The 18,808-nt window shown below is 39.7% G+C and overlaps 1 protein-coding gene across 2 annotated transcripts; it reads right to left on the bottom strand.

Annotated features, from left to right (window-relative positions):
- Nucleotides 1-515: 515 nt before the first annotated feature.
- On the bottom strand, nt 516-18,461 carry IWS1 (interacts with SUPT6H, CTD assembly factor 1). 2 transcript variants are annotated; one of them, XM_075716139.1, is made up of 15 exons: nt 18,415-18,461; nt 17,689-17,804; nt 10,873-11,587; nt 10,085-10,280; nt 9,670-9,727; nt 9,217-9,317; nt 8,319-8,469; nt 6,449-6,531; nt 6,035-6,164; nt 4,780-4,897; nt 3,910-4,021; nt 3,658-3,714; nt 3,350-3,461; nt 2,588-2,748; nt 880-916 (listed from the first exon to the last, which is right to left on the bottom strand). In XM_075716139.1, exons 1-14 carry the CDS (start codon nt 18,446-18,448, stop codon nt 2,620-2,622), a joined length of 2,112 nt encoding a protein of 703 aa, XP_075572254.1. In that variant the 5' UTR covers nt 18,449-18,461; the 3' UTR covers nt 880-916; nt 2,588-2,619. The 2 variants fall into 2 exon arrangements, with proteins under 2 accessions (XP_075572253.1, XP_075572254.1); XM_075716138.1 differs by lacking the exon at nt 2,588-2,748 and having other exon boundaries at nt 516-916.
- Between the last annotated feature and the right edge of the window lie 347 nt (nt 18,462-18,808).

Genomic DNA, 18,808 nt, shown 5'->3' with positions numbered 1-18,808 from the left:
CAGCCAATCTAAGTAAGTGCTGCATAAAGCACCCAAAAAAAGAAGTGCCCAGCAATCTGATACTCAAGTCTTCTTGAGCAGTCTGGCTTACTTTAAAAATAATCTATGCTACCACACATCATAGAAACACCCTTCAGCTGCAGCACTTTGTTCTCCAACAGCAGCCACCATTGAAGGCTTTGCTGTTCACATAGAGGATCAACAGAAGTGAAGTACCGCTGTCTTGCGTCAAGCATTTTACCTGGAAGCCGCTGGAATTTTTAGTGGTTGGTCTGCTGGTCTCTTGAACTTTACATCATGTTTTCATGAAAAATGAAATCCTTTGAGTGGAAGATGATCAATATTTCTAATCAAAACCAATACATGTAGATCTCCAAAGAAAGAACAACTGATTAATAAAGCACTGAATAAAGAGGAAATGGACAATGGTAAACAGAAAACCAACAATTAGCAGCTTTTCCACATATCAGGTGGTCCACACATACACTCTCTTCAGCAATCAAGACAGCCCCCCAAAAAAACAGAAGATGTTTTATTGTCTAAAGTGTTGCAATACAACAAATACATGATCTGTACAAAGGATACAGTAGAGCAAGTTTAAATACAATCAGGAGAAAGAAGTCCCCATATTCACAGTCCTCAGACAACATCTTATACCAGAACCTGAACCAACAATTTAAAGATTCAATAAAACCCAAACAAGTTGTTAAAAAATTTAAAGGTCTCCAAAGAGTCTATGGGTGTATTGTCTTACAGCAGAGATCATGGGGTATTCTGTGGAGGGTCACAATGGCATCTTATTGCCCTCAATGCTGATTTTCACTGCATGGGCCGATCTGCTTTTTTTCCTGATATCTGTGAATTTCCGCATCTGTTTGTCCAGTCGACTCACCCCTTTCTTAGAGGTCCCCTGGAACTTAAAAAATAAAACTAGTAATTACCACTGAAAAAAAGCAGACGTCCCAGAGGTTCAAGAAAAGCAACGCATGCAAGGTTAAACCTGCAAGAGGGAGCTGATGAAACCACTGGTTCCAACTGGGGGGGGGGGTGTGGGGGGGGTGTGTGTGCACATGTTCTCTCCCCGCAAAGTGGATAAAATGGTTCTGCCAATATATGCATCGCATATACGGAGGTAGTCACTCACAAGCTTTTACATTACAGGGATTAGTAACAGCATTAGTTGTTCACATGCTGGCTGAATATACAGTTTGGAATAGTTTTGTATCTCTATTGGCTGGAGTTTAGTGTCAGAAATATACTGCACTATGGTGTCATACATACAGGCTTCCTGTGGGGGGAAGATTTTAGATACAAATACACAGTAATTGAGGTGGATTGAGTTGACGTATCAATTCCAAATCACAATTTAGTTTAAATATCACTGATTAGTACTTATAAAGCAAGAGATTATTGGGAAAAAGGGGGTGTAGGAAGAAGCAAAAGAAATGCCTGAGCTGACCATACAAGTTATTACAAGAGTTATTGCATTTCATCTTTGTATTTTAACTGCAAATGAAAAACTGAGATGACACAGCAGTTATTTTGCACACATTAAATACAGTGATTCTGTAAAGAAACACCACTGAAGACAAAGAAACAGCAAGGACCTTCCAATCCATAGCCATTACTTCCTAGAAAGCAATTTCCCCTAATGAGACAACAGAAACAACAAATGACAGAAACTTCACACCTTCTAAGTTAGGGAGAAACCAAGCTATCCAGAACATGCTACTTAATATCTGACAAAAAACATCTCTTAGAAACTGAAGGTGCTCCTGACACACTAATTTTAAATAAACTTTATTTATAAAACTGTTCACTATTTGTTGAAATTATATCTGGAATTTCACAGTGATTTGTAAAAAAAAAAATAAATTTTAAACAAATAAATATGAAGCTTAAACTCAACAGTTACCTACCATTTGTGCTAGCCTCTTCCTGTCACTATTAGTTTGTGGCAGCCCTGCTCACAGAACTGAAACGCAGGCTAGAAATTGTCAAAACAATTCCTGCATTGACGTATGTCATTGACTGAACTCCCTCTGCCACGCATTCACAGAAGGGTGTTCTTCTCCCCCTAGTCTGCACAGGTCTCATTCTCTGCCTCCTGTCAAACACCCCTGAAGTCTCACATCACTCAACTTCCTTGAAAGAGTACGGGTGAAAAACACCTCACTTTGGACCAGTAAAATGTCAGCCACAGATGTTGGTATACGGTGACATGAGGTTCTATACTAAGAGCTAAGAACCCCTGCATGTCAGTTCAGGTAAACCTGGAGAAGCTAATTATGTCAGAACAGCATTCAAAACCACAGGTGGTGCTAAGCTATTTTTGAGTGCGGGTATTTTCATTTAACACTTGTCATTTGGGTACCCTGAACCTGTTGAGGCAGGTATCATGGCAAATGTTATGTGCTACAGCCTATTTTTTTCCTGTACAAGTTACCTTTTAGGTCACAGTACAGACATGAGAGAATACGAGGGGAGTTTTCCAAGTTTAAGTTAGGGTGTACACACTCCTTTCCTGTATGTGCAAACTGCCAACAGCTGAAGCACATGCACTGTTCACACCTCCCTTGAGGGATACCTCTCAAACTTGGGGAAGGCAGAGTGTCATGGCTACAGGGGCATCCTGTTGCCTTCAATGCTGAACTTGATGGCCCGATGCACTTTGCTGAGTCGTTTCTGTTCAGCAAACCGTCTCTTGTGTTTTTCCAAGCGACTAATACCTCTCTTAATAGTCCCGGGCTAGAAACAATATCTCAATTAATGCACAGAAGGAGAGATAACAGCAGAAAGCACAGTAATTATTACTTCTTCCATTTACATGTGTTCTACCATGTACTCTGCTTTTAAATTAAACTGTACAAGGTAGATGGATGAACCAAATAAAGCAAGGCAAAGGCCTCTACTGAAGCTGTTAATGTTTACCAAAACCTTGAAGTTTTCCCAAACTGGAATATTATCAGAACATGATACAAGAACTGGGAGAGGTATAAAAATACTAGTGACACACTTATTGAATTGCAGCTTTAGTTCAAAATGCTCTAAAATAAGAGGCCTGTAATCAGATTCTCACCCTAGAGAGAAACTCTGGAACAGTTAACATGAAAATTTCTTTTTGGTTAGAAAAGCAATGATACCTGAGTGAAAGTATTGGATGAGCTTAAAACAGCCCACTTGATAGCAGAACTTACTGTCTACACAAATTAGAAAAGGCACTTAACAGAACTACCGTATTGTACAGTAACCATGGCAATAAAGTGACAGATTCCCAGGCTTAATCAGAGACAGCTTAGGTACAGAGTCACTAGGAGAGGCTAAGCTATCCCCACACCACAGTGCTTACCCTGGAGGACTCCATTTCTACATTCCACTTTGGCCTGACCACATAGTCTTTGTTGGAGGGCATTGGCACCCTCGCACGGGCACAGAACCCGGGGTCTCCGGGTCTAAGAGCCCTGCAGAAAAAAAGAAGATGTCACTGTTAGAGACAAATCTTATACAGAAAGAAGTACAAGCAATATAGCGTGTTCTACCTCTGAAACACACTGCATAGCCATTGCCTCTAAAACCTCAAAACAGATTGCATATTGTTAGTACCACTGAAATACTTTTTTTCTAATCAAATTTTTTTTAAAAAAAAATCCAACCTACTTTTCCTCCCCTGTTAACACTTTCTCCAGGTCCCTGCGGGGAGTCTGACCACCAGAGCTGCAAGAAAAATAAAATTTTACAGGAATCTATACACAGAGATAGTAATTTTAAAAGACAGTCAAGTGTAGTAAAAGAAAAGAGAGGTCACAACTTATTAGCCTTATTTCCCTTAATATTTACATACCACTTTGTTTTTCTTGATGGAGCCTTAGAAAGAAAGAAGGATTTCATGTTTCTGCCTGCTACTCCTACCTGCTCAATCTCCTTCGCTGAGGCATCTGTTCCAAATCTCTCTGTTCCCTCTCTTCTCTTGTCATGCCTTTGTAATTTGAGGTAAGGCCAAAGATAGGTCGAGACCATTCATCTATTTTAAAAAAAAAAAAATTGGTTAACAAACGCTAGGCCTCTGAACTTTCCAAACCACTCTGGTGACCAAATACAGCTTTCAAAGTTTATGGCAAGTATTTACACCTCCTTTCAACCAAACAAATTATTTTTGAGCCCTTACTATTTCAGGGAAATTCAGCTTTGTGGACAGTAACAAAGAGCTTTCATCCATAAAGTCCCTTGCTGTTGCCTGCTCTTTTAGAATCTCTCCGAGCTCTTAGAATACTTAGTGTCAGGAACTCCTGCACGCCACAGTGAATGCTATTTTAGAAACAGGCAAAATAGTTCCTAAAGAACATGACAAGTTTATAATCAGTTTGCAGTCATTCAGGATGGAATGCATGGACTACAGCTGTTTAAGAAGTAAACTTTCAGTCATCCAAGATCTCTCTAAGGTCCATGGAATAAACAGTCTTCTGGCAGCACCTTCCTGCCTTTGTAGCGTATACATGAGGTCTGGACAACTAGCCAAGAGAGAATCTGGGCAAAATAAATGCCATCCTCTGGTTTAGAACAAGAATGAAAGAAACAGGAAAAGGTGCATGCAGAAGTTAATGTAAAAGCGTTTGTTAAGAGCTCTACAAAGCAAGCAATCAAACAGATTAGTGAGATTCCTACATTGCAGAATTAATTCTACTACAGACGACAGCAAAAGCCATGCAGCATAAAGACCGATGCAGAAATTAAATTATCAGTGAAATCTCACTGATGCAAGGCAAAGGGAGGTTTACATACTGATTAGCTTCCCTGCCATATCCTTGTTAGGTCTCGACTCTTTGGGGTGTTTGTAGAGATACATCACAGCTCGTCCGATGCCACTGTGCTTCAGCGTCTCTTGGCTCACACTGGGAAGCTGTAGGGTAAAGTCAGAAAATAGCAAGAAATTATGTCTGAACATTAATGGCGTCATTGAACTCTGCAGAAAGGCCAAAACCCGCCTTCACAATAAACTTGAAAAAATTAGCATTTTTCATTGTCCCATGGTTAAAGTATCAAACACCAAAACTACAAATTTGCCTTAACATTCTTGGATTTTATACACAAAATTAAGTAAGTTTCCAGAACTATTTACTCCAAATGCTCTTTTGCTTATATTACCCAAGAATTGAGTTACTGCCTTCAAAGCACGCGTTTTATAAAGACAAAAACTTACATGGCAAAAGCATTCAAGTCATCAGCTTAGCTACAAACGCTAAAAGTCTACACTGAGTATGATGGGCTCTTTAGTGCACTGCACACTTTAATAGGTTGGAAAAGAGAAGGGACCACAAGAGAAAAAACCACAGGTATACACAGCAAATGACTCTTCACTAAACTTTGCGTATAAACCTGAAAAAGGCAGGCAGGGCCAAACAATCTAAATTCAGGCAGAACTCTTGCAAATTCTTAGCAAGGAGAAATACTTCTAGAGCTTCAGTCGAAGCCAGCTAGCGGTGCTGCAAGAAAAATTTCACTTCTACTTCACTATCAAGACTATGCCATGCTTATTTTATGAATGCAGCAAAGACAAATTAAAGTGACCAATCACAATGTATGAGCCACTTAGAACGAGGGAAGATAAGTGACTAAGCAGTTTAGATTTATCAAGAATCTAGAAATGTCATAGCACATAACTCCCTGAGAGAGGGTAGAGAACTTCATGTCTGTAGTTCACCTGACACTCTCAGAAACATCTTCTGGCCTGCTGCTAGCAGAGCTGTTCGCCCATTGTGAACACGGGCAAAATTTTTGTAACAACAATTAAGGGCCTGAAGTTCCCCTAGCCAAATTTTGTTCAGCTAGACACCATGTCTGCAACGTAAGACTCATTAAAATGATGCAACTTTTAAACAAACACATCTATTTTACAGTTTGCTTCCTTGTGTATTTCACTGCACGTTCCATTGGTAGCAGCTGCAGTATGTTTATCACCAAGCATTTCCCTAAAGCACGTGATTGTAAAACCATGGAGAAGCCATGAATCAAATATGGTTAGAAGTCAGTTTCAAACCTCTTGCAGGATCTTCAGAAGCTCCTCTCGTATCTTTAGTGCTGGCAGACTTCGGTCTGGAAGAGGAGAAAGCCACTCTTTGATGGCAGACATAACACCACTATCGATGAAAGTTTCTTTGAGGTCCTGCCTAGAAAGTTTAAAGTAAAGAGAAGCCACAAAGACATATAATACATCAAAATCTTAAGAGGTGATGCTCCTTCAGCACAATAGTGCATTTGAGTTTGTTTCATGTTAAATTAACGGTAAAATTATGCAGAATTTTAGGTTTTTGAGGCCACCTAGCTCCAGCATTTACTTAGAAGAAAAAGTGTTTCACTGCATATTCCGTACAATTGTAATGTCACTCCATGAAATCTACCAAATTCCCAATATTCCCCAAGATGATAATTAACTGGGAGAATGACAACTCACTTTTTAAGATGCATAACTACAGTTGGCAGCAAAGTTAATTTCTTTAGTGCTGGTTTCTTTTGTGTATTCAGCTGTCGATCCTCCTGTAGGGAGTTGAAGAACCACCACGAGTTAATCAAAAGAAATCAGCAACTCTCATCCTTTACAACATTTACAGGAAAAAGATTAGTCTATTAAATGAGAAGGGCAACTTTGGCAGGATTACACTAACTTTGTACCCTGCTCCATCTTCCTACAGCCCCAAAACACACTGTATGATGATGTCTCTTAGAAAAGGGTCCCCACCTTACTCAACACTTTCCTTGAAAGCATCACATTAGGAGATTCCCCCTAAAATTATCTTTTTTTTCTACTTCATGATTTAGAATCATAGAATCGTTTAGGTTGGAAAAGGCCTTTAAGATCATCCAGTCCAACCATTAACCTACACTACCAAGTCCACTCTAAACCAATCAAAGGTAGACTAGACTAAACCATGTCCCGAAGTGCCACGTCTACCCGTTTTTTGAACACCTCCAGGGATGGTGACTCCACCACCTCTCTGGGCAGCCTGTTCCAATTCTTGACCACCCTTAAATTTAGATTAATTTAGATTGATTGCAATAAACTGGAGGTATGCAGAGTCCTCCATGCTAGCTATGCACAGATAACCTAGAAACTTTGTTACTAAAAATCTCACCTGAACAACAGAAAAATCAATGGGAAGTGAGAAATGTATATTCACTTCAGCTAAGAATGTAACTGGATAACCTAGAGGTTTGGGATGAAGCATGGCGCAAGTAACGTAAGAGCACAAAAATGTGCTAAAACAAAGTCTGGGTTTCAAAGTGACTACCATTAAAGGCCACACTGTCACTATCTGTTCAGTACTCAGTCTCCCATATCAAAAAGACCCATTACAATCACAGATTTATGTCCTGCTGTGGTAATTTCTTTCCACTCATCTTAATCCATTGAAGGCTCTTTCTGCACAATGGGTTTTTTTATTGCAAAGGAGGAGATGCTTCTAATGCCCTTATTCCCCTCTTCATGCCCCAGAATGGTTTGGCAGGCACATACTACAGAACCACAATACTGGAGGTCAGCTCTTCCTTCTCTTCAGCATTTCAAACTTTATGGCTTCGTTTGAAACATTTAGCTATTGTCAAGACCAAGAAAGTCTCAGCTGTCTCCCAGATCGCTATCTCACTCTCTCCTTCCTCCCCAAACACATTATCCTTCTTATCTTGTTCTCAGGAATATTCTTTTGTTGTTGTTGTTATTTGTAAGATCCCTCTTTCTGAAGTTCTGTGTATTCCCCCCAATTGGTTTTAATGAGTTTTGCAGTGCTGTTCCTTGATCGCTACTCCAACAAAACTACAACCACAACAGAAGATACCTGACAAAAGGCAAGACCCCTTGCACAGTAACATATTAAACATGACTCCTTGAAAAAGGCAGTCCACCAAGGCAGAACTTCCCATAATTCTATTGCTTTACCATCATTTACCACCGTACTGTCCTAGTAATTGTATAATGAAATTAAAACAGTCCTTTTCTCAGTGTTTGATATACTTATTCATGTAGTTTATAGAACATATATACATCCCTTTTTATAGCACATTTGATCTCAGCTGATCAAAATTTAGCAAGTTAACTAATTTTAATCCTTAAAATGAGTAAACATTTTCTTCAAATTTCAATGAAAGAAATGTTTTCATTCAGAATAGCAAAATAACATTTAAACAGTCGTTTAGAAATTGAAAGCTTTCTGTAGCGTACAGATTACTCCTATTGAGTACCAGCCAGATTTCTGTATTTCACTGATCACAAGATTTTCCTGTAGAATGGAACTGGATGTTAAGGTGTCTTTGGAGCCTAGAAAACTCACCTCAGCAGCTTCATTCATTTTCACAATCATAGCACTGACCACATCATCTGCATCACTAATAAAAGTTCCACCATCACGGTTTCGTCTACGCTTGCCACTCATGCTCTTCTTCCGTTGCAGCATCATGTCAAAATCAGACATGAAGTCCATGCTGAAATGCAAGAGGAGAGTTTGCTGATGGTCAGAAGAGGGTTGATCTTACTGTTTTTGTAGGAAATAGTTTTATACTTCTGCAGCATAACCTTTCAAAAATTCTCCAATAAATCTACAAGCATTATGTCTCAATGTCCCTGTAAGATAATTAGTTTTCCTCAGTATAAACTGGGTAACTAGCAAAGGGCTTCAATGGCTCTGAGATGCCCTCAGAAGTCTGCAAGACCTTGCTGAAACAGCTAACGACATGCATACGTGTAACATCCAGGGTTCAAAATGTGCTGTCACTGAAGCTGAAAAACATTTAGCTTTCCTGTACCTGCAATACACTGCTCTGATGCTACTGGAGCAGACAGAACGGAAACAAGACATGCTGACGGCAAGTCTTGCCATACCTTACCCCTTACACCAGCAGAGAAACACACCTGGGATTCCAATGCTGAACTGCTAAAAGTAGAGTTAGATGCTTGTTTGATTAGATATTAATTTCACTTGGGTTTTGATGCGAACCATAAAATACTGTTCTCTGAAGCAGCAGCACAGATAATCTGCTATGGACTGCCAAGTGACTAAACTGTACAAGCTGAGAGAGGTCCTTCTGTCGTAGTTTTTCAGAACACACTTTCTGTAGAAACATAGTCCCACACCTTTCTAAACTAAGAAGTCTAGCCAGTCTCTGGAGAAGCCCTTTCACTAAAATCTTGCATTTGCTATTTACAAAGGAGTACATAACACGCTGACTTACTGCTTCCCTCTTTTGATGTTATCATCAGAGTCCGATTCATCTGCTGTCTCCTTCATGTCTGCATCACCTTTCTCTTCCTCCAAATCTTCTTGGTTAAAACCCTGATGGGTAGAGACAGTGCAATCAGTGCATAGATTAGGATTGAGCATCTACTCGGGCACCTAACACCGATACTCGAAAAGCTTCAGATAAGCCTGCAGAGGATCTAGACGGAAAAGTAACAAAAGGCTTCCTAATTCCACCCATGACATTCACACCAGTAACTCTCCCAACAGAAGAGCTGTAAATGTTATTTAACCCAAAGACTACCCCATTGAGTCCAGCAGATGCAAAGCTTCCCCCTGATAAAGCATATTCTTGAAAATGAGTTCAAACCCAAACAGTCATTCTGGAGTACCTTCCCATGAAGATTAGATCTAGCAAGTGATCAAGAGACTCCACAATAACACTTACTGTAAATTCCTCTTCTTCCTCATCACCAGATTCCCCAAATATATCTGCAATCAGGTTCCTGTGAAGGTAACAGTAACATTTATCTATTTAGACTGCAACAGTGAGAAGTGCATTTTCTGCAAAATTTCTAATGACTGTTTGGAGATCCACCTTTCATTCTGCCACCTACTACAGAGCTTCCTCTTCACACCACTGAGACATGTAGATGTGGGGCTTAGGGACGTGGTTTAGTGGTGGACTTGGCAGTGCTAGGTTTATGGTTGGATGTGATAATCTTAAAGGTCTTTTCCAACCTAAACGATTCTATGAATGAAGGTGGACAATCATTCTCTGGTTGGGATTCATCCATTCTCCATTCACGACCAGTCTTACTATCTGCAGCCCTGAAGGAATTCATATTCCCAGAAGCACTTACTCTTGTTCATTTCCAGATTCACTGTCACTGCCAAACAGATCTTTCTCTTCTTTTTTCTTCCCAGCATTCTCTTTTCTTTCTTCTTCTTCTTCCTCACTATCTGATACAATATTTTTCTTCCTTTTGTCAGATTTCTCTGAAGCAGCATCACTATCGGATTCTTCAACATCAGAAAGGATTCGTACTTTTTTTGCAGCTGCCAACAGAAAGAAGCATTACTACACGTCACCAGAGGTGACAACTGGTACTCTCAAAAAACTATTCTCTCAAATTAGATTTGGACAAGAGGGAAGCTGACTAGCCTTCCTACACAAAATCATTTCCATTTCTTAAAAAACATATCCATTCTAAAATCTATTTTATTCAATCAGTAACTGAAGTTTCCATACACCACATATATCTATAAAAATTTGTAATTTCAAAACTGACTTTCACCCCCAGTATATGAAAAAAACAGAGGAAAAAATTACTAGAGAAATAACAATAAAGTACAGAAATGACTAATAGGAATAATCAACATGACAACAAATGCCAGTATAAAGCAAGATTACTGTGGTCTTCTCTTTTACTTCTATTAGACCTACTTATTACTCAAAAGTATTAGATACACCTTCACACAGAACTGCAGTTAGAACAATAGCCTCTACAAATGCAGTTGTGTTCTAAAAACAAATTTGCTTTATGGTTTCATACTTATCTTAGATGATTTCTTCACATAAAAACAATGATTTAACTGTTAACACTACTGCTTGTCACATCACATTTGTTTTCACACTATAGTTCCTTACGTGTTTTCTCATTGTCATCCTCACTGTCAGAAAGGATAGCTGTCTTCCTCTTCACTGTCTTCTCCTCCTCTTTCTCTTCTTCATCACTGTCTGATATTTTTCGTCTTTTAGGAGCTTCCTCTTCACTGTCAGAGCCCTGAAATCCTTCCCTTACATGTTCATTATCTGAATGATGAGAATCATTCTGCACCTCCTCCTTCCTGTCCTCCCCATCACTGTCCTCAGACTCTACTTCTTGTTTGTGTCTGGAAACATCCTCGCTCTCCGAGTCGCTAGCTGGCTGTTTGCGGAGCTCCTCACTCCCCGAGTCACTGGCTGGCTGCTTGTGGAGCTCCTCGCTTTCCGAGTCACTGGCTGGCTGCTTGTGGAGCTCCTCGCTCTCCGAGTCACTGGCTGGCTGCTTGTGTGATTCCTCATTTTCAAAATCACTACTGTGATCCCTGGGAGGTTCTCCATTTTCAGAGTCACTTGCTCGATGATTTAAGGCATCTTCATTTTCAGAGTCACTTAAATGCTGATTTGGATGGTCCTCAGTATCAGAATCACTGTCTTTCCCTCCATGAGCTGCTTCATTGTCTGAATCACTTACATTGTGATTTGGAGGCTCCTCATTATCTGAGTCACTGTCTTTTTGCCTTGGGATATCTTCATTTTCAGAGTCTGTCATATGAGGCTCTCCCATTTGCCCATCATCTTCTCCATCACTGTGTTCATTCTGAAAGAGAAAAATAATCTCAGGCAACTAAGCAAATAAGCCCTTAAAAAGTAGACAAAAAATGTTCTGAATTTTTGCTTGTCCTTCCTCCAATTTGATTACCCAAGGTTCTGCAAACTGAAATACTTCCTATACAGAAATAATTATTAGACAATTTGCATCAAAGGACTATCAAATACTTTTGATCAAGAAAAATATTAAGAGATCAATGGAAGCCTGTCCACCCTGCAGCAAAATCGTATTTTGGAAATGATAACTATTTAAAGAACACTCAAATAAACATGTCTAAGAAGGGTCCAGTTCCTTGAGGGTAAATGCTTACTGCTTTTATTTTAAAAAGTCAGGCCTTTAAATTGGTTTAGTCCAAATCCCCAGTAATAAGGCAAGAAACGGTACCTCGCACTTTTCATTTTCTTTTTCTTAAGATCACAAACAGATGGTTTTTGTATGAAATACATTTTACTGAAACTGCACATGCATTACTTTCCAAGTGAAGCTCAAGAGAACTTGTGCCCTTTCCTTCTTTGACAAGAGAATTTATAGAACACGTCAAGACCAAAAGCCTACCAAAAAACAGTTTTAATCAGACCTTTCAGAGTATTATTGTTAACAAGTTTTGTGTTTCAATGTGTAAGAATGTTAAGAACAGATTCAACACTTCTCTCGCTTAAGCTGATAGCTCCCATGCCTATCCAGAAACCTGAGATAACCAATGCACAAATATACACCAATCTTCTTAAAACATTAGAACTGAAACACAATCCTTCATGGTTTTTTTCTACAAGGCAAAAAATACTGAGCCACATGCTCCATTTTTGGAAAAACCCTTCACAAGCCACCTGTCAATATCATTACTGACAACATTTTATTTTATCTTTCCTACAACATCTAATTTCTACTTGGAAAAAAAAAATCTCAATTGCATTTACCTGAGAAAACAAAAGAAACTCTTGAACACTCATTTCATTAACTCAGTACACCTCTCACAGTCACTGTCACAATGATCCGTTTTCAACTGAAAAGAACAATACTGTGAAAGGAACTTCTTTTCTACATGCTCAACTCCACACTTCAGCCAGGCTTTCCTTAGAGTGATTTTGTCTCCACTATAGACTCTTTCCACTAGCATATTTGCAAACTGAGTAGTTATTGTCCTAGGAGATACTTTAAGACCTATTATGTCCTAGAGCTTCCAAATCTTTTTTGTCAGCAATTTAATTTCCTTGGAAAGACAGACTTTCTGTCTATTTTTATTTTCTATAGTCATTCTACTCCCACATTCAGAGCCATACAAAATAATGCAGACATATCTATCCTACACCTACAACAAACAATAATATTAATCTTTAAAATGTATGATTAAGAAGGAATTTTAACTAAAATTAATTCTAATTGTTTTCAGAAACTACTCCCTCCAGAATTATACTAAATGGTAAATAACATTGCTTTTTAAGATATTGGACCTTACGCATTTATTCCCTTCGCTAGCACTCAATAAAATCGTAACCTCTAAATTACTGCAGAATCACTAACAGAAAGTTACTGCACAAGAGAAAAAAAAAATCAGGTCTATATAATTTTAAAATGTGCACTTCAAATACAACTTCACTATTTCCATATTACTTAATGCTAGCTACAAAACAGCTTCTGCGATAATTTGAGTGAGTAGTCTTCTCTCTAGTGCTTGTCCCTGTCTCTACAGCAATGCGAGTCTTTTGAATTATGCTGGTGGTATTATTCAGTATTTCTCATTTCTCCTTACAGAAAGGAAACATAGTTCTGTTAAAACCTGAATTTGCAATTTTAAAGAATTAAATATGAAGATTAAGAAGTTACAGAATTGAGGATGCACCGCTGAGGAAGACCATACGCATACTCAACTGCTCTCAGCTTATGGGATTTTATTTACTACTTTTTCTTCTTACCAAAAAATTAATTTGATTGCCCTCTCCTGCTCAGTATCTCTCACATAAACTAACAACATGTGTATGTGACTTATTCTCTCTAATTGTATTATTTAAGATTGAAGAAAACTGCAGCTGCAAACAGAACAGGAAACAAAGATTCTACAGCGGTGTTACAGGTAAGGTCTTTGAGAAGTACTGAAATGCAGAGGGCTACACTGAAATTGATGTTTATAATAATAGAAATTCTTGAATCCTTATTTTCCTACCATTTAATTTTTGGTGGGTTTGTCTATCTTCTCTTGATTTCAGATGGCTAATGCTGAAGAGGTACTGATAATTACGTCACGAGTAATAAGAGATTTTGCTAAACAAAACCAAGGAAAACAATACAAATACTCCTGGTTAAACTATTAGGCTCATCACCTTCCAGACCACTAGTCTAGAAAGTCTTTGGTGAACAAGTAAACAAAACTAAAACACAACTGGAATCCACAAGGATTCTTAAATGTTTCTAAGGTCAGAACCTGGCTACAGGTTATAACCTATTCAGAATGTATTACTAAATTACAAGGAACTTCCTATGCAAAGTACTTGGTAAGAAGTCATTACAATTATACAGCATTATTACTGAAGCACTTTACAATATACTGAATCTCTAATCTGTTACTGCAAACTGACAATCATTCTTGAGAACAAAGAAGTTTGGGGAAGGAGAGCAGACATGCATCCTAATTAGCTCACACTGTGATTAAACAGTGCCCTGCACCACTGAATCCCAGTGGTTACAGCAGCTGAACTCTACTGCGATATAATCACCTACAGAAGAACCACTGAGATAATATAGGTGCCCCTACACAGATTGGGCAGACAGGCACCATCTACTCTAGGCCTGAGTCTGGAAAGCTCAACCAGAGCTAACCCAGAAAACCCACACCATTACATTAGTCAAGTCACTAAGGCCAGCAGAGGGATGACACACACACTACCTCAGACTCAGCACATTAACGTAACTGAGCATCTTCTAAAGCAGAGCCAAGACAGAGCTGACTCACTCAGAGCCTACACAGAACAGACAGGCACTGTCCACAGCCATCAGTGCAAAGGTCTTCTGAATAGAATTAATGGATCTGTGAATGTTTTGGAATATACTTGATACAAAAAGTGCATGCAACTTTACAGTAAGATGACTAAACTCTGTAGGATAGTCTCCCCTCCACCCCTCCTTTTTTTTTTTTACTAGTTCGTCTCTAAAAAGATGTTTTCAAAGAAATCAAGTATGTAGTTTTGGCATTTTCTATTTTTCCTTTTCCAAATACTTAATTAAAATAAAAGATCAGACATCCTCAAAAACAAGTAGGTCTCAGGTAATTGCTACTGCATTTTTCTCTAATTCCTTTGCTTTCTTTTCTTCCTCCTCTTTATCTATAAACATTTTAATTGAGATGTCCTTAATTTTTTTTAAACTGAATTCTGTAACATGAGGCTTTAGTACAGTATAAAATAAGGAATACATCAAAATCAAATTTACAGTGTTATCCTTCTACATAAAAAATTTCAGTTAGCAAGTAGTTTATTGGATCAACATGCAGCCACTTTTAAGAGGTACTACTTTGATAATTTAGTAAGTTCAACAGAATTGACCCATCCATTACAATCTCATGAATGACAATTGTTAAACTAAGGCAAACATAACCATCATAGGCAGACCAGCAAGTTTCTCTTTTTTTCAGAAATGTAAGGTATTTGTGTATGTTTGTTAACAGTCACAGTCAAACCATAACTTAATTCATGAAGACAGCAGCAACTTGGTGAAGGTGTAAGAATCTAAGTCATTAAAGATTTCCATATGAGCCTGACTTGTACAAACACTGTAAACATGATTTCATGTTCATTACTGTACTAAAACTATGTGTTATCTAATTCTATTTGTCTAAAACAGAATCGGTAAGGACATCAAGGAGAACATTTATAGATAAAGTGGGATTGGGGGAAGGAAAGCCAGAAAAGAATTATGGAAAAGAAAAACCCACATACCTGAGACCTACATAAGTAATTCCTCAGGATTCCCCTTTTCTTTAAAGTTAAGAACCTGAAAAAAAAGTTTGAAAGTTTAAAACTTAAGTTCCTTACATCTGAGTTCTAAATTAGAGACGAAATAGTAATTAAATAGACTTAACTGATTAGGCTGTCTCAAAGGTTTTATTACCTTTGAGTGTCATTCCTCCCACATACTCCTAAAGATGAAGGAAATAAGAGCATGAGAGAATATTTAGGGTAAATAATATGATAAATCACTGAAAGCTACTCCTTTCAGAGACAGCTGCTCCACCTTATTGCATTTTGAGTTGCATTTTCAATTTGATGTAGGGAAAACTAAGAATGTAAGACTTCGTAACAAAACAAAATACTCACATGTTTATGATTTGAACTGAACCAAATAAAAACACTAAGGCTTGAAGGTTCACATTTACTATTACAGAAAGGTGTTTTAGTTGGTTTTTTTTTTGCCCTTCTCTCTGTTTTTTTAAATGAACTTTCTTAAGTATTTTATCTACAGAGGAATATTCAACAGCCATCACAGAACAAAGCCCTTAAAATAATGCAGGCACATGAAGAGGATCAGTTAACAATTATAGGTCCTAGTACTTCCTGGTTATTTAAATCTGAAAAAGACATGCTAAAGATGTAAGTAATAGTCAACTACCTGTTCTTTAGGCCATATTTCCAACTACTTTGCCAGGGTAAGTAAAACTAAAATCCCACAGGAGCATACAAGAGTAAGAACAAATGACCAATTTTTCATACACAGCAGAAAAAGCTTAATATTATTGTAGCAGCAACATGACTCTCCATGCACTCATCACCTTTTATTAAAACAGAAGTACTAAATCCCTTTGAAAGACAGTTATTTCCCTCATGCTGAAAAACATTTTCTCCCACACCAAAAATCCTGATTGTCCTGATTTGCCTCGTACCAAATCAATTTCTTCCATTGTAAATATCAACGCCTTAAAAAAAAAATTCCAAATCTGCTTTACACTCAAATTCAAACACATCAGAAGAACCTCATTTTATACAAATATAAAATCTTCATCTAATTCCTAACTCTGAAGGAAGTATGAATTCAATAAAGGGGTAGAGGGGAGGGAAAAAAAAAAAAAGATTGCAAGTTACACCACAGCAGAGTTGAGCCTTTTGACACATTATCACATCATACGTTTTAAGCAATTTTTAAAATGTACACCCACTGAAAAGCCAGTCACAGTTAATCTGATCTTCACATAAAATGCAAGAAAATATCCAGAACAGAATGAAATGGCTTTGATTACAGTTTTTATGAGTATAAAAAAGTTCTCCATAACATAACTTTGCTGGCAGAAGACATGAGTTCACAGGCCAAAACTATTCCTTCCTAGTAGGACCTGATGTAATTCTGTTTCAACTCAGAAAAAATTCCTCAAGATTAACTCCAAAACTGTCCTAGAAATCTAAACAGAACCTTCACTTCTGTCAGAATCTCTTTTCAACCAAAACAATCAATCCAGAAGTGACTCTCTCCCAGATACAACCCTGGATCAAAGTATTACCACCCTTTTCATGTGGCAGGCTTCTTGAAGCAAGAACCTCTTCAGAGGAAGAGCAGATCCCATTTAGGAACCTTAACCTGCTCCTGCTCCACATGGAAACCTGCTCCTTTGTGAATGATGAGGTGAAAAACATAGCACAAAACAGACTTGAGAGTCAACGCTCACATCTGAGAGGGAAGGTGGGAGAGCATTTATTCTTTGTAAGGAAATATATGCCTCCATAATGCGTGGTTTTACATTATGCTGCAGAATTTGAGGTAAAATTCCAAATTCGTCATAATCCATTGCTTAGAATTTCACACCCAAAAAGTTTATCTTCTTGCAATTGAGTGTAACAATATTAAAATTTTTCTAGTACAAAACAGTGAATGCTATTATAACAATTAAAAAGAAAAATAAAAAAAGACCCTATCCTACATATTGGTCAAGAGATTATCTGACACATTTCTTTCTGGAAGTTAAGTTTTGCCAGACAAGGCCATTAAGAACAACTGAATAAAGACATAAATCTCAGTTAAGAGAAAATGCCTCTTTAAACAAACAAACAAACAAACAGAAATCTACTTAGAGAAGAGTAATCTTTATCTAAATAAAGTTCTAGTAGTACCTCTGAGTGGTGCCCTACACTTCCATTCTCAGATCCAGAGTGCTGCTCATTTCCTTCATCTTCAACATCAGATCCTGAATCTCGTTCGTCTTGCACTGGAGTAGCTCCACCATCATCTACTCCGAAGTTAAGAAAATAAAAGTGAAACTCAGTGACATCTCCCAGTGTTTAAAACAGCACTAACAGTGATGATGAACAGGGAGCCCGGCAGCGGTACAATCAGACAGACTCTCGTTCTAACAGTGCACTTATAAAGGGAAACGGAGGGTATCTACTAGGAAGGTTTGGAACAAACCCGCCACAGATACCCCCCAAAGAGATCACAAAACTACTTATAACGCAAGCAGTGACTGATACACTAATCGAAACGCCGAACTAATAATAAGGCAGCCACTATGCTGCGATCACGCCAGCGAACCCGGCCCGGCCCCGCCGATGTCACCCCAGGCCCCTGCGGAGCCAGCTGCTGACTACCGCCGGGGCGGAGGCCGCCCTGTCCGGCCCCGCGCACCCTCCGGGGAGCGGCCGCCGAGCTGGGGTCCCGGGCATTACTCCGCCGCCGCTACGCGACACGGCGGTGAGCGCGAAAGGCCCCGGGAGCCGGAATCAGCTGCCGGGCGGACAGGGCAGGGCGATCCCCGCGGGCCCCGCCGTGCCCAGCACCCTCCCTCGCAGGGCCCAGCGCCCCGGGCGTCCCTCCCCCGGGGGACGCTCCCGCACCGCTACCTGACTGGTCCCCGCCGTAGTACTCGCTCTCCATGGCGGGCGGGCGGCCGGCCGGCCCCGCCTCCCCGCCGAGGCCCCGAGGGCTGGCGGCGGGGCGAAGCCCCCAGCGCAGCGCTCACCGCTAGGGCCCGCCGCCTCCAGACGCCGCCACCGCCGCCCGGCTCGCACAGGCCCAAAATGGCGCCTCTCCTCCGAACGGCCGGCAACCGCCCCTGCGCATGCGCTGAAAACGGCCGCCCCCTTTCCCCGCGCGCCCCGGGAGGGGGAGGCTCTCGCGAGGCTTCAGGAGGGAGCCGCCGCCAGGGGGCGCCGCGCGGGCGGGCGGGGCCGCAGCCGTCACGGGTGGCCCCGCCCCGCCCGGCCGTTAAAGCTGCCTGTTGGGAGAAACGGCGCT

This window comes from Pelecanus crispus, chromosome 9 (assembly GCF_030463565.1).
Source record: "Pelecanus crispus isolate bPelCri1 chromosome 9, bPelCri1.pri, whole genome shotgun sequence".
In the NCBI taxonomy this organism is placed as follows: Eukaryota; Metazoa; Chordata; class Aves; order Pelecaniformes; family Pelecanidae; genus Pelecanus; species Pelecanus crispus.
The sequence above is the reverse complement of the archived record's forward strand: the minus strand, read 5'-3'. Positions and strand labels throughout refer to the sequence as shown.